Source organism: Rhinopithecus bieti, unplaced genomic scaffold (assembly GCF_001698545.2).
Source record: "Rhinopithecus bieti isolate Rb0 unplaced genomic scaffold, ASM169854v2 scaffold_10656, whole genome shotgun sequence".
In the NCBI taxonomy this organism is placed as follows: Eukaryota; Metazoa; Chordata; class Mammalia; order Primates; family Cercopithecidae; genus Rhinopithecus; species Rhinopithecus bieti.
In genome coordinates, this window is record NW_016806449.1 from 147,190 (window position 1) to 161,145 (window position 13,956).

At 55.6% G+C, this 13,956-nt stretch overlaps 1 protein-coding gene across 4 annotated transcripts in view; it reads left to right on the top strand.

Annotated features, from left to right (window-relative positions):
* The window catches only part of ABCB8 (ATP binding cassette subfamily B member 8), a 19,765-nt gene that overhangs the window by 1,993 nt on the left and 3,816 nt on the right, over positions 1-13,956 (top strand). For 3 of the 4 annotated variants that reach the window (XM_017876625.1, XM_017876626.1, XM_017876627.1), the window contains 13 exons: positions 4,344-4,656; positions 5,007-5,162; positions 5,239-5,333; positions 5,459-5,564; positions 6,427-6,588; positions 6,707-6,792; positions 6,899-6,996; positions 7,370-7,475; positions 11,313-11,346; positions 11,545-11,681; positions 11,876-11,970; positions 12,157-12,290; positions 13,022-13,169. In XM_017876625.1, coding sequence (XP_017732114.1) covers positions 4,344-4,656; positions 5,007-5,162; positions 5,239-5,333; positions 5,459-5,564; positions 6,427-6,588; positions 6,707-6,792; positions 6,899-6,996; positions 7,370-7,475; positions 11,313-11,346; positions 11,545-11,681; positions 11,876-11,970; positions 12,157-12,290; positions 13,022-13,169 — 1,670 coding nt within the window. Of the gene's footprint in view, positions 1-1,997; positions 2,049-4,343; positions 4,657-5,006; positions 5,163-5,238; positions 5,334-5,458; positions 5,565-6,426; positions 6,589-6,706; positions 6,793-6,898; positions 6,997-7,369; positions 7,476-11,312; positions 11,347-11,544; positions 11,682-11,875; positions 11,971-12,156; positions 12,291-13,021; positions 13,170-13,956 lie in introns of all 4 variants that reach the window. The other variant, XM_017876624.1, reaches the window with a different exon arrangement.

Here is a 13,956-nt window from a genome sequence, read left to right on the forward strand (position 1 = left end):
AAAAAAAAAAAAAAAAAAAAAAAGTCAGTCTAATAACTTGTACATGTGTTTTTGGCGAAACACTCTACACAGGTTGGTCGAGAGAGAGAGAGACAGACAAACAGACATGTGGGAAACAAACAAGGACCCCTGAAACTACAACTGGAATGTAAATGCTTTATGAGAAGGGACTGATTCCTTTTTTTTTTTTTTTTTTTTTTGAGACAAGAGTCTTGCTCTGTCACTCAGGCTGAACTGCAGTGGCGTGATCTCAGCTGACTGCAACCTCTACCTCCTGGGTTCGAGCAATTCTCATGCCTCAGCCACCCAAGTAGCTGGAATTACAGACGTGCACCACACCCGGCTAATTTTTGTATTTTTAGTAGAGACGGAGTTTCGTCATGTTGGTGGCCAGGCTGGTCTTGAACTCCTGACCTCAGGCGATCTGCCTGCCTTGGCCTCCCAAAGTGCTGGGATTACAGGCGTGAGCCACCTCACCTGGCTGTCCTTTCTAATCCTACAACGAATTACTTGGGGGCCAAACAGATAGAAGATTCCCAAGGGCAGGTGGATATGGAGTTGTGTCATTTGGAAAGCCCATCTGACTGAAGGAGGACAAGAGCTGGATCGAGCTGGAGCTGGAAATATTGGTGCTGGGAAGTAATCCATATGCTCTTGGCAATGACCAAGCCTTTCTTAGAGTGTTAGTTTGGAGACAATGCAAGAAGCTGGAAAAAGACCATACTAAATTATTGAAAGGTTTAAAAACAGTCCTTAGGAAAGAGGAAGGGTGTTGATATTATTCAAACCAGAGAAAAACCCAAGGAAATACATCAAATAATATTCAAGTATATATGTGTTCATTAGTCAGTATTTTTCAATAGATTATGAAATGAATTCAGTTGGTCAGGACCATTTAAAAGTAAATATAAGTTGGGCATGGTGGCTCGTGCCTATAATCCCAGCACTTTGGGAGGCCAAGGCAGGCGGATCACCTGAGGTCAGGAGTTCAAGACCAGCCTGGCCAACGTGGTGAAACCCCGTCTCTATTAAAAATACGAAAATTTGCCAGGTGTGGTTGCACGCGCCTGTAGTCCCAGCTATTCGGGAGGCTGAGGCAAGAGAATTGCTCAAACCCAGGAGGCAGAGGTTGCAGTGAGCCGAGATTGCGCCATTGCACTCCAGCATGACAGAGCAAGACTCCGTCTCAAATAAATAAACAAACAAACAAACAAATGTAAATGTAGACCAGGCACAGTGGTTCACACCTGTAATCCCAGCACTTTGGGGGCCAAGGCAGGCAGATCACTGGAGGTCAGGAGTTCAAGACCAGCCTGGCCAACATAGTGAAGCCCCATCTCTATTAAAAATACAAAAATTAGCCAGGTGTGGTGGCTCACGCCTGTAATCCCAGCACTTTGAGGAGCCCGGACAGGCAGATCACTTGAGGTCAGGAGTTCGAGACCAGCCTAGCCAACATGGTGAAGTCCTGTCTGTTCTAAAAATACAAAAATTAACCAGGCATGGTTGTGGGCGCCTGTAGTCCCAGCTCCTTGGGAGGCTAAGGTAGGAGAATTGCTTGAACCTGGGAGGTGGAGATTGCAGTCAGCCAAGATAGCGCCACTTACTCTCCAGCCTGGGCAACAGAGTGAGACCCTGTCTTAGATAAAGGAAAGGAAAGGAAGGGAAGGGAAGGGCGGGAAAGGGAGGAGAAGGGAGGGGAGGGGAGGGGAGGGAAGGGGCATGTTAAAAATTAGAGAAAATACTATTTTGTGAAGCATTTTCATTTTGTGTGGTATGTATGTGTTCATTGTACTGGGTTGCAATGTAAGATTTGTTTCTTGCTGTAGGCCACAGTAAGTGTAAACATTTGCAAAACCCTGTAGTAGTTAGGTCAGATTGTCCTGCGCCTCTAATGAGGGCATGCATGTGCTCAACAAACATAAACATTTGCAGAACATCTATTATGTACCGGAGTTCTGCCAGTGCTATCTAAGATATAATTTCCTGCCTTTCAGAAACACATGGTGTAATGGGAAAACTGGACAGTTACACAAGGCAGAAGGAGAGTAAGCATCTCTATCTTTATGCTAGAAACAAGAACACAGTGGAAAACAGGACATAAAAACCTGGCACGTTGGAATGGGGTGGGAGAAGGCCTCATGCAGGCAAAAGGCACAGCAAGGGAAGGATGAGGTGAAGACTGCAATTAGAAGGGTCTAGGGATGTGAAAGGCCATGATGGTAGAAAAGCTCACACTATTGTTTTTTAAAGCCTTTCCCCATCAGTAACCTCATGTAGATCTTCTAGATCTCACCCTCCTCTCCTGGCTGGATAACTTCTGCTTCCTACAACCAGTCCTGTCTGCCTCCAGCCCACACCCCTCTGCTATGATCTTTTTTTTTTTTCAAGACAGAGTCTCCGTTGCCCAGGCTGGCGTACGGTAGCACGATCTTGGCTCACTGCAACCTCCTCCTCCCAGGTTCAAGTGATTCTCTGCCTCAGCCTCCCAAGTGGCTGGGACCACAGGCACACACCACCACACCCAGCTAATTTTTAGTAGAGACACGGTTTTAGCATGTTGATCTTGAACTCCTGGCCTCAAATGATCCACCCGCCTCAGCCTACCAAAGTGTTGGGATTACAGGCATGAGACACTGCACCTGGCCATGCTGTGATCTTTAAAATGCAAGCATGATCTTGTCACACCTCAGCCTAAAAATCACCATGACCCTTATTGCCCCCCAAGTCCAGGAGCTTTATAAGAACTAGAAAACTGCCCCTCCCCCCAAGTCTCATGTCTCTTCTCCCTTCTTGTAGGCCAGGCTTCAGCCATACAGTTCCTGAAACTTCTCTCCCATCCTTTCTCACTGCAGACACTCACACTTACTTTCCCTGTGCCTAGAGCTCTCCCCTTTATAGCCCACCCCTACCTGTGCCTGGCCTCCTGTTCCCCCTCAGGCCTCACCTAGAAGACCTTTCCTGACTCCCTCTGAGGAGAAGGAGGAGCAGGACTTCAAGCTGTTTTGTGCCTCTGATTTCCAGTTAACTGTGAGTCTCCTGCACTCAAGCATGACTACTGTGAGGGGAGTTACTTCAGCTGTCATGTTCATCTCCATCCTCTCCATCACCCAAGCAGAGCACCTGCACACAGTAGGTTCAAAATGTCTAGAATAGGCCAGGTGCAGTGACTCATGCCTGTAATCCCAGCACTTTGGGAGGCTAAGGCGGGTGGATCACAAGGTCAGGAGTTCAAGACCAGCCTTGCCAATATAGCAAAACCCCGTCTCTACTAAAAATACAAAAATTAGCTGGGTGTGGTGGCACGTGCCTGTAGTACCAGCTGCTCAGGAGGCTGAGGCAGAAGAATCTCTTGTACCCGGGAGGCAGAGGTTGCAGTGAGCTGAGATTATGCCACTTCACTCCAGCTGGGGTGACAGAGCGAGACTCTTTCTCAAAAAAACAAAAAAACTGTCTAGAATAGTAGAATCAACGTTAGCATTTTATAGATGCAGCAGCTGAAGGAAAGAGAAGGTATTGGCCTATTCAAGATGACAAGATAAGTTATTAGAATTTTTATTTTTCTCTGTTTCCTCCTTCAGCTGTGGAGAAGGAGTGTGTGTCCATGGTGCCCCAGGCCAGGGAGGGGAGGTAGGGTAATGGGCCTGGGACGTCAGAAGACACAGCACACTGGCAGAGTAGAGACAGTCTGGGTGCTGGAGTCAGACTGCAGACTTGGTTCCCTGCTCGTCCCAGTTCTACAGCCTGGGGACAAATTATTTCAGCTCTCTTAGCTCCACATGATTTTCTTCATCAGTCAAGTGAGAATAATGGCACCTCCCTCCCAGGGAGGTGAGGATCAAGGGAAGTGGCCCATTAGCTCCAGGAGGTGGGGCCATGTCTGCCCTGGTGGCTGCTGTGAGCAAGTCCAGTGCCGGGTACAGGAGCAGCTCTCTTTCCTCACCTCTGCACCATAGTCCCTTAAACCCCTGGCCCCTTCCTGTCCAGGCAGTGTGTGGCCATCTAATGTGCCATCCAGTTCTTCAGTCTGTGCTTCTGTCAGAGCCTGGAGTCGAGGCTGCAAGGACCCTGGCTGACTGGGTGTGGCCTGTGAGGTGCCCAGGGGAATAAGACTTTTAAGACTCGATTTTTTGCTCAGTGTCTCATTCCTCTGTGACTTTGCCCATGGACGTCTGTCTTAGAAACTGAAGTTGCTTCAGAAGAGCCCTGAGAAGGGCAGGGGCGAGGGCCTGAAGGAAGAGGAAGTGCTGCTTCCAGAGGACTCGGCCAGAGCCCCGTGGGTGTGCTGGTCAGTTGGAGGGCAGTTGGAGCCTGGAGCCATCCATGCCTCTTTCTCCTTACAGGTACTCTGATGGCCACCGCAGCTCCACCCTCCTCCGGGCCGTGGCCCACCTGCGGTCCCAGCTCTGGGCCCACCTCCCTCGCGCCCCCCTAGCTCCCAGACAGAGCCCCTCTGCCTGGTGCTGGGTTGGGGGAGCCCTGCTAGGCCCCGTGATACTGAGTAAGTGTCCCCGCCTCTACTTTGTGGCCCTCTGTGAGGCAGAAGAGGCCCCTCCTGCCAGCTCCACACCCCGTGTCGTGGGGTCTCGCTTTAACTGGAAGCTCTTCTGGCAGTTTCTGCGCCCCCACCTGCTGGCCCTGGGGGTAGCCATCGTGGTGAGGCTTTCCCCATTTCTCCATCCTGGGGACAGGGCAGGACCCAGAGCTACAAAGGGATGGCATTCCTGCCTCGCTGCCTCTCAGGGGAGAGCTCACGGGAGCAGTGAGGGCTAGCCAGGGTGCCAGGGGCATCAACACTGGGTGGCTGGGTGTGCAGAGGTCCATGGGGGCTGGAAGCCAGGGTTTGAACTTCTGAGAGGCACTGATGTAGGTCCAAATGACCAGCCACGACCTGGACAAGAGCAGGGCTCAGTAGTGGGAGAGGAAGGACCAAGATCTGGCTGGGGATGGGGAGGAGTGTGGCTCCCCCACTCAAAACATTTGTACCCTCTGCCTCCCCATTCCAGCTGGCCTTGGGTGCGGCACTCGTGAATGTACAGATCCCCCTGCTCCTGGGCCAGCTGGTAGAGATTGTGGCCAAGTTCACGAGGGACCACATGGGGAGTTTCATGACTGAGTCCCGGAATCTCAGCACCCACCTGCTTATCCTCTATGGTGTCCAGGTACAGCTGGGAGTGGGGCTGGGGGCCGCCAAGGAGCCACCCGAGGCATCCCTGAGTGCACTGGGCTCTTTCGCAGGGACTGCTGACCTTTGGGTACCTGGTGCTGCTGTCCCACATTGGCGAGCGCATGGCTGTGGACATGCGGAGGGCCCTCTTCAGCTCCCTGCTCCGGTACTGCCAGCCACAGGGTGCAGAGTTGGGGTGACTGATGGTCCGAGGGGGCCTGGGGGTGGGGCCTCATCCTGAAGTAATGTCTTCCTCTTTTTCCCTCCTTGTTGGTCCATGTCCCATGCCAGACAAGACATCGCCTTCTTTGACACCAATAAGACAGGGCAGCTGGTGAGCCGCTTGACGACTGACGTGCAGGAGTTTAAGTCATCCTTCAAGCTCGTCATCTCCCAGGTCAGTGGCCCAGTGGCCCCTCCACATCCACATACACACTTTCCCACGTGGACTCGCCAGACCAGCCCTGCCCACCCCAGCCCTGATGTTGGGCTGACAGGCGCACGCTGACTCGAGAAGCCCACTGCCTGGTGAGGCCGTGGGTGAGGCACCATGGAAGTTCATGGAAGGAAAGTGTAGAGGCAGTGTCCAAGGTCAGTACAGGCTGCTTCTTCACCGCTCTGAAACCGAATCTTCCCTGGAAAGCCTTCCCAAGCACTCAGACAAGAGCCTTTCCTGGCAAGAGCAAAATCACTTCGCCTGCCTTGTCCCCAGAGTGCCTGGATTGCTGACAAGCATTGAGCGTGCACAGAGGGTCTGCTTTGTGCTTGGCCCTCCCAGGACTCACTCCTCTTCCCGTTGCTCCATGGCGAAGGCACACACAGTCTGGACGTTGCCCAGGGCCTCATCTGCTACGCCCATTGCCTACCTAACACCAATGCTCTCCCCTTATCCTCCCCCACTGACTCTGTGGCTGCGGGATCGTGCCACACACTGGCCTAGGCGGTCACTGGTGTACTGCCATGCGGTTCTCTTTGTTCAGTTCCTAGAACGGAAAGATAAGCAAGCTGGGATTTGTCTAGGGAAGGGTGCCACAGTTCATAGCATTCTCACTCGGCCCCTTCAGGCCTGCTGCTCGCACCCAAACTGGCCAAGTTAGGGTTATGTACTGTGACCAGTGGACTGCCACTGGGCCTCCCAGGGGCCAAGACCTGGGGCCTTGGTCTTGGGAGTGCAGAGCTACAGCCAGCTGACCCTTGGAAAAGTCCTTCCTGTCATGGTGCGGACGCTGTAGCCTCCTGCCTTCCCTCCCCCTCCCTAGGGGCTACGAAGCTGCACCCAGGTGGCGGGCTGCCTGATATCCCTGTCCATGCTGTCTACACGCCTCACGCTGCTGCTGATGGTGGCCACACCAGCCCTGATGGGAGTGGGCACCCTGATGGGCTCTGGCCTCCGAAAATTGTCTCGCCAGTGTCAGGAGCAGGTACCGGCATTCCTGACCATCCTCCTTACTCTCCCCACACCGTTTCTCTTTCCACTCCCTGGAACTCCTCTCTCTCCCCAACCTGGACTCCTTGTCCCGTTTCCTGAACTCCTTGCAGATCGCCAGAGCAATGGGCGTAGCAGATGAGGCCCTGGGCAATGTCCGGACTGTGCGTGCCTTCGCCATGGAGCAACGGGAAGAGGAGTGAGTCCTGGGAGGGCCAAGCACAAAGCAGAGATGCCCCCCCACACCCTGCCCACCCTTGGTGCCAGCCCAGCTGCCTCCTGAGTGCACTGGCTTCTCTCACCAGGCGCTACGGGGCAGAGCTGGAAGCATGCCGCTGCCGGGCAGAGGAGCTGGGCCGGGGCATCGCCCTGTTCCAAGGGCTTTCCAACATCGCCTTCAACTGTGAGTGAGCCAGTTGGGGGTTGGAGGGGCTCTTGTGGGCTGGGGAGGATCTGGGAGCAGCCAAGGCAGGCAAAGGCCCACCCTCCATCTGCTGGCTGCCTGCATTCGCCTCGGGCCAGCTGCTAACTCTCGCAGGTAAAGGGAGGGTGCCGATGTCCCAACCCAGCTATGGGGTTCCATGCGGAACGCACAGGGCCACCCTCGAGGAGGCCATGGAGGCGTGCCCACCCCGACTTGCTCTTCCAAGGAGGAAGCCAAGGCTGGGACCAGCCATGCGCCTCACCTGACTCTCACAGCCAGCACTGGCAGAGCAGGCCCAGCGCTGTTTCCTCTGCTCCTGCTTCGTCCTCCCTCACTGTATCCTCTCCTGCAGGCATGGTCTTGGGTACCCTGTTTATTGGGGGCTCCCTTGTGGCCGGACAGCATCTGACAGGAGGAGACCTCATGTCCTTCCTGGTGGCTTCCCAGACAGTACAAAGGTAAGTGGGGGCCGTTCCCATCGCTACAGATCCCCTTGCCACCCTCCAGAGCCCTGCTGGGTCAGCAGACACGGGTGCAGTCTTCTCTGGGGGCTGACTGCTGTGCGGCTCCAGGCCTGCCCAGCTCCCCCAGGGATGCGTAGGGTCGGGGAGAGAGAGCCCCTCAGGGCCCATAACAACCCTCCCGGCCGGGGCAGTGGCGCTGCAGCAGGCAGGTGCTTGTCATCTTTAGCCTTCCAAAGGACCCAGAAGTTTCCTTGACAGGTTTTTAAAAATTTGTTTTAACTGTGGTAAAGTACACATAACATAAAATGCAGCATTTTAACCATTTTGAAGCATGCGGCTCATTGGCAGTGGGCGCACTCACATTGCTGTGTGGCTGACACCGCCGTCCGTCTCCAGAACTCTTTATCTGGCAGAGCGGAGCAAATCCCCATTCGCCCTCCCCCAGCCCCTGGCACCCACCATTGCGCTTTCTGTCCTTATGATTTGACAACTCTAGAGACGTCCTATAAGTGGAGTCAGACTGTGTCCTTTTGTGACTGCGTTTTGTCACTCCACATTGTGTCCTCAGCTTCCTCCGTGTTGCAGCCTGTCCGAATTCTCTTCCACTGCAGGCTGTGACATTTCATACATGGAAGGACCATCCTTGACAGGCTTTGTGAGCTGCCCTTCCCTATGCCTGCCACTTCCAGGGATGACAAATTGACCCCTGTCCCCACACACCCCACCCTTATAGCTTATTGCTTTGCGTTGGTCCGAAACTACCCGCTCAGCTGAGCCTCTGGGGTGACCAGAGCCGATCACCAGACAGCTCGAGGTGGGCCTCCCCGTTCCTGTCTCTTTCCAAGCTAAACAAAAGCAGTTCTACATAAATATGGTAAATAATGAGATAGTAAATATGCTGCAGCAGATCATCAAAGGGTGAAGACCTGTCTCCACCAACCGTGCATCACCGCTGCCACCCCCTCCCTCCCCAACAAGCCCCCTGCTCTTCCTCCCAGGCCCCCACCCCATTCTACTGAGGCATGTGTCCTCCCCCTGCTGCATGGTGCACCCCTGCGTGTGTGTCCACCGGATCGGAAGCCCTCACTGCAGGGCGTACTATCCCAGGAAGGGGGAGGCGGATGGAGACAGGCTCCCATTTTCAGCCTCAAGCCTGACATTCCACGGAGATGTTCCTCCCATTTCCGCAGATGCACGGACACCCTCGTGGGCCCCATGTCTGCTCGATGCTCCCTAATCTGAACACATTCAGACCCTTTCTGGTCCTGGGCTCAGGCCTCCTGGGCAGCCTCGTCCCTCCTCCAGCTTAGGGAGCTATTCTGTCGTGGCTTTGGAATTCAGGTGTTCTTACTGTGATAGAGATGGGGCCTGGGGGAGGCTGCTTCCACCACTGCCTGCCCTGCTCAGTGCTAACCCACTTCCCTTGACCAGAGCTTTGGCCTCACTGAACAGGACAGTCGTTTTAGTCCTGAGGACCCATAAGAAGCCTAGTGGCGGCCAGGCACGGTGGCTCACACCTGTAACCCCAGCACTTTGGGAGGCCAGGGTGGGCAGATCATGAAGTTAAGAGATCGAGACCATCCTGGCCAACATGGTGAAACCCCGTCTCTGCTAAAAATACAAAATTTAGCTGGGCGTGGCGATGCGCACCTGTAGTCCCAGCTACTCGGGAGGCTGAGGCAGGAGAATCACTTGAACCTGGGAGGCAGAGGTTGCAGTGAGCTGAGATTGCGCCACTGCATTCCAGCCTGGCAACAGAGCAAGACTCCATCTCAAAAAAAAAAACAAGAAAAGCCCAGTGGCTCCCTTAATAAAATCACCCCTTAGCCCTCTGTGGTGGGCAATGGTGGGACAGTCTCCCTGTAGGGAGGGTGGCTGTACTGTCTAGCCCCAACCCTCCCGCTTCGGGGCCCCTACTTCCCCTTTAGGGCCTGAGACTCTGACTTTTTTTGTTTGTTTGTTTGAAATGGAGTCTCGCTCTGTCACCCAGGCTGGAGTGCAGTGGTGCGATTTCGGCTCACTGCAAGCTCTGTCCCCCAGGTTCACGCCGTTCTCCTGCCTCAGCCTCCGGAGTAGCTGGGACTACAGGCGCCCGCCACCACGCCCGGCTAATTTTTTCTTGTATTTTTAGTAGAGATGGGGTTTCACTATGTTAGCCAGGATGGTCTTGATCTCCTGACCTCGTGATCCGCCCGCCTTGGCCTCCCAAAGTGCTGGGATTACAGGCGTGAGCCACTGTGCCCGGCTGAGACTCTGACTTTACCTCTCACCGTACTGCTTGTCCATCCAGCAATTTTATGACACACACAAGAACCCCCAGGGGCTTGTCTGTGCTGTTTCGCTGGCTGCTCCCACAGCCACAGGCCCTAGACCCATCCTCTTGGGGGTCCTTCTAGCCCTGGCTATGTGGAGATTCTTCCCCACCTACCTTGGGGAAATTGGGTTTGTTGCATAAAGCAGCTGGTGTGTTTCCCACTGGGTCCTGCCAGCTAAGCCAAGAGCCCATGCATTGGCACTGGGGTCTAGCAGAGAGAAGGCAGAGAGGGGAGCAGGATGGCCCAACCTGCCTCAGGCAGCCTAACCTATGAGCCCATCCTCAGCACTCCTGATGGAGATGGGGAGGTGCCTAGACAGACAGCAAGCGGGGTCCAGCCGCCTCATCAGAATCAGGGCCAGGCTTCACCTGGGAACAGGCCCGTAGCCCACAGCCCATGGCCCCTGAGAGCAGGGTCATCGCACTCCAGTGAGTCATGTGCATTTTGAATTTCAGTTGCTGCCTAGCCCCTTTGCCAGGTGGAGAATGTTCCTCTGCTCATCAACAGATAGCTGACTGGGCTGGTTCCTTCCTGCCTGGTGCCTCCCTGCTCCCTTTAGCAAGTGCTGACTGTGCTGAGTCCAGTGGGACCTTTTCCTTTTGGGTTTTGAGGCTCCTCCCACTCACCCCCACCCCAGTGCTGGAAGAAGTGAGTCTGCAGCTGAAGGGTTGCTGGGGAGTCAGTCTTTCCTCTTCCTAAGGAGGGGACCAGGCATACACACACTGTCACGGGTCAGCCAGGCCAGTCAGGGACCAGTGACTCACCTTCCTCCCCAGCCTCCTGGCAGCTGGCCAGCCCTACCCCAGCCCTGCCGCGACAAAGGAGGCCACCCACTGTCTAGACAGATAACACCGTGGGTATACTCACCTGCAGGGCAAGCTCATGAGAAAAGTTTTTTTCAGGGAATTTTTTTTTGGGTTCTCCCAAGAGTTCCCCTGTACCCAGTGTCTTGTTTTCTTCTTTCTCCAAAAAGATTTAACATCACTTTTTCCACCTAAATGTCAGCCGAAGTCATTGCTTCCCCAAGAGTCTGCAGTGTTAGATCTGCTCTCCCCTTGTGAGCCACGCACCCTTGATCTATGTTCACGGTGGCAGCCTCTGCATCCTCAGGGCACAGCAGGGAGTTTGTGGGTCAGCTGGACTCCCTTCCTCGTGGGCCGGTATCACCCCTGCGTGTGTGCACAGGCCTCACCCTGCAGACCATAGGCCAGGGCAGTGGTGGACACCCACAGAGGCCTGTGCCTTCACTTCTATGTCCTCCTGGAGCACCCCCTCCTGGGGCTTGGGCTGGGCTGAGGGACAGCTGTCATCCTTATCTGGCCAAGGAGGGAGCCAGGGCTCAGCGATCTGGTGTTGCTGCGTCCCAGGGCTTCGTGCCCCCATGGTGCAGAAGCAGTCTGCATTTGACCACAGGCCACCTGCTTCCTTGCTCCCCCACCCCACCATGGCTTCCTTCCCCTCCTCTCTGGCTCTTCTTGTTCCCATGTATTCCAGCCCTCTCTCCTTCTTCTGCCAGGTCCATGGCCAACCTCTCTGTCCTGTTTGGTCAGGTGAGTGGCCGATAGGGTGGAGGGCCTGGGGTGTGGAGTTTGTGCCGTGTATGTGCCACTGTGGGAGTTGCCTGTTGACTGGGTGTGGACGGGCAGAGGAGCTGGGGAGACCCCAGCCCAGAGCCACGGCCACTCCCTGGAGATGCTGTGGTCACCCCCACTCCTGCCTCTCTGCGGACTTTGGATCCCCTCCCACAGGTGGTCCGGGGGCTGAGTGCAGGTGCCCGGGTCTTTGAGTACATGGCCCTGAGCCCCTGCATCCCCCTGTCTGGGGGCTGCTGCATCCCCAAAGAGCACCTGCGTGGCTCCGTTACGTTTCAGAATGTCTGCTTCAGGTCAGCATGGGTGAGCAGGTGTGGGGATGGGTCCCTGGGCTGAGGATCAGGCGAGAGGATTCGGGGGTGGAGGTCTGGCTTAATGCCCCCCCATAAACAGGCCCTCCCAGAGGGCTACAGGGAGGCTTCAGGAGGGACCCAGGCAACAAGGGCTGGGAGCCTGGTCTGACTGGGGGTCTCTCGGCTCCTCCCAGCTACCCCTGCCGCCCCGGCTTCGAGGTGCTGAAAGACTTCACCCTGACGCTGCCCCCTGGCAAGATCGTGGCCCTCGTGGGCCAGTCTGGGGGAGGTAAGGGGAGCCCACCACCTTCTCCTCACCCTCTGACTCTTCTCTAGCAGCCACTCAGAGCAAGGCTGGGAGCAGTGAGCCCTGCACCCCCGGTGGGGTCCCTTCCTACACTGCCACAAGGGGCCTTCTTTCCTGGGACAATCCCCAGAATCCCTGGCCTCCCTCCCTCTCAACCCAATTCCCCAGGAAAGACCACCGTGGCTTCCCTGCTGGAGCGCTTCTACGACCCCACGGCAGGCGTGGTGATGCTGGACGGGCGGGACCTGCGCACCCTTGACCCCTCCTGGCTCCGGGGCCAGGTTGTCGGCTTCATCAGCCAGGTGCGGGGCCACATGGGCAGCCCTTGGCTCCCACTGCCCGTCCTCCCCTGGGCCCTGCCCTCTTAGTCCTCAGGTGCCTTTTCTTTTCTTTCCACCCTCATCATCCTTGCTGCTCTCAGGAGACCCCTGGCCTTCTTCACATGTCCTCAGCTGTTGTCTGGATGAGGCATCCCTGTCCTGGGAGCAGCCACAGCTCTGCCTGGTCTCCCAGAGCAGGGACGCTTTGTCCCCATTTACAACAGTCTACACAGATGGGGAATCCATGGGATTCTCGAAAATCCCATAGCATCCAGGTCTAGAGAAGCCCGTGGTGGAGTTGCTGAGCCTGCAGCTATTCTCCCTGTGCTTGAGGTGGCACTGCCCAGCGAGGGTCCACCCTTCCCTTCGAGGGCCGTGAATGAAGAGGGGCATGCCTGCTGTCCCGCCAGGGAGAGTGCCTGTGCAGAAGAAAGGCGCATGCAAGCTCCCAATTCCCAGCACCCTGCCGTGCCAGCTCCTCCCACTCCTGCTCCTGAGGAGGGTTCTGGGTCGTTGGTAGGAGGTCAACCTGTCCTTCCCTTTTGGGGTCCACTCTGCGTCCTCACTTCACCTCTGACTTTGAACATCTCATTCTTCAAGAGATCCTAATCTAATCCACCAAATGGAATGTCCCAATGTACATGGTGGCCCCTCAGGTTTCTGGGGCAAAGAGAATGTTTCTGTGGACTGTCTCCATAACCCCTCACCCACAGGAGCCCATCCTGTTTGGGACGACCATCATGGAAAACATCCGCTTTGGGAAGCTGGAAGCTTCCAATGAAGAGGTGTACGCAGCCGCCCGGGAAGCCAATGCTCACGAGTTCATCACCAACTTCCCCGAGGGCTACAACACCATCGTTGGTAGGTGCTCGGGTCTGCCGGGAACCAGGTGGTCAGGCATTGGGACACAGGATTCCGCAGGAGCAGTGAGCAGCCCAGCGGGACTGAGGGCAGCAGGGACAGCTGGGGAGAAAGACAGTTGTGTCAGGGAAGACCAGAACCACAGCCAAAGGGGACAGAGTTGTTCTGTGGGGACAGGGGAGTCCAGGCCAATGTGGTTTAGAACCAGCAGACCAAGCAGCCTGCAGAGACAGGACAGGCTCCAGGAGGAACTGGAGAATGCGACAGGGGGCATATGACAGGCCCCTGGCCAGGGACACAGTGATGCATGGTATTTGGAGTCTTCACTGAGTCTAAAAGGCCACCACTTCCCCAGACTGAACAGAAGAAATGGGGGTTGCCTCCTCTCCACCGTCCATCCCCCTCTGGCTCCTGTTTCCTTCCTGAGCTTTTTATCTCTAAAGTTGTTTCTCCTCATTAGATTCGGGGTGACTGGATGGGCCCCAGGAGAGGGCTCTGGTGGTTCTGAACTAGGAACACGCAGCCTGGCACTGCAGGGCGTGCACCTTGCAGCTTGATGTGTGGAGCTCCCAGGTCTTTTCCCAGCCTTCGGGGCCATGTTTCTCGGTCAGTGTCTTGGCTCTGTTGCACAGTGTGTCAGCGCTTCTCAAGATGCGGGGATACCTCGGCCAGGGTCTTGGCTCTGTTGCACAGTGTGTCAGCGCTTCTCAAGATGCGGGGATACCTCGGCCAGGGTCTTGGCTCTGTTGCACAGTGTGTCAGCGCTTCTCAAGATGCGGGGATACCT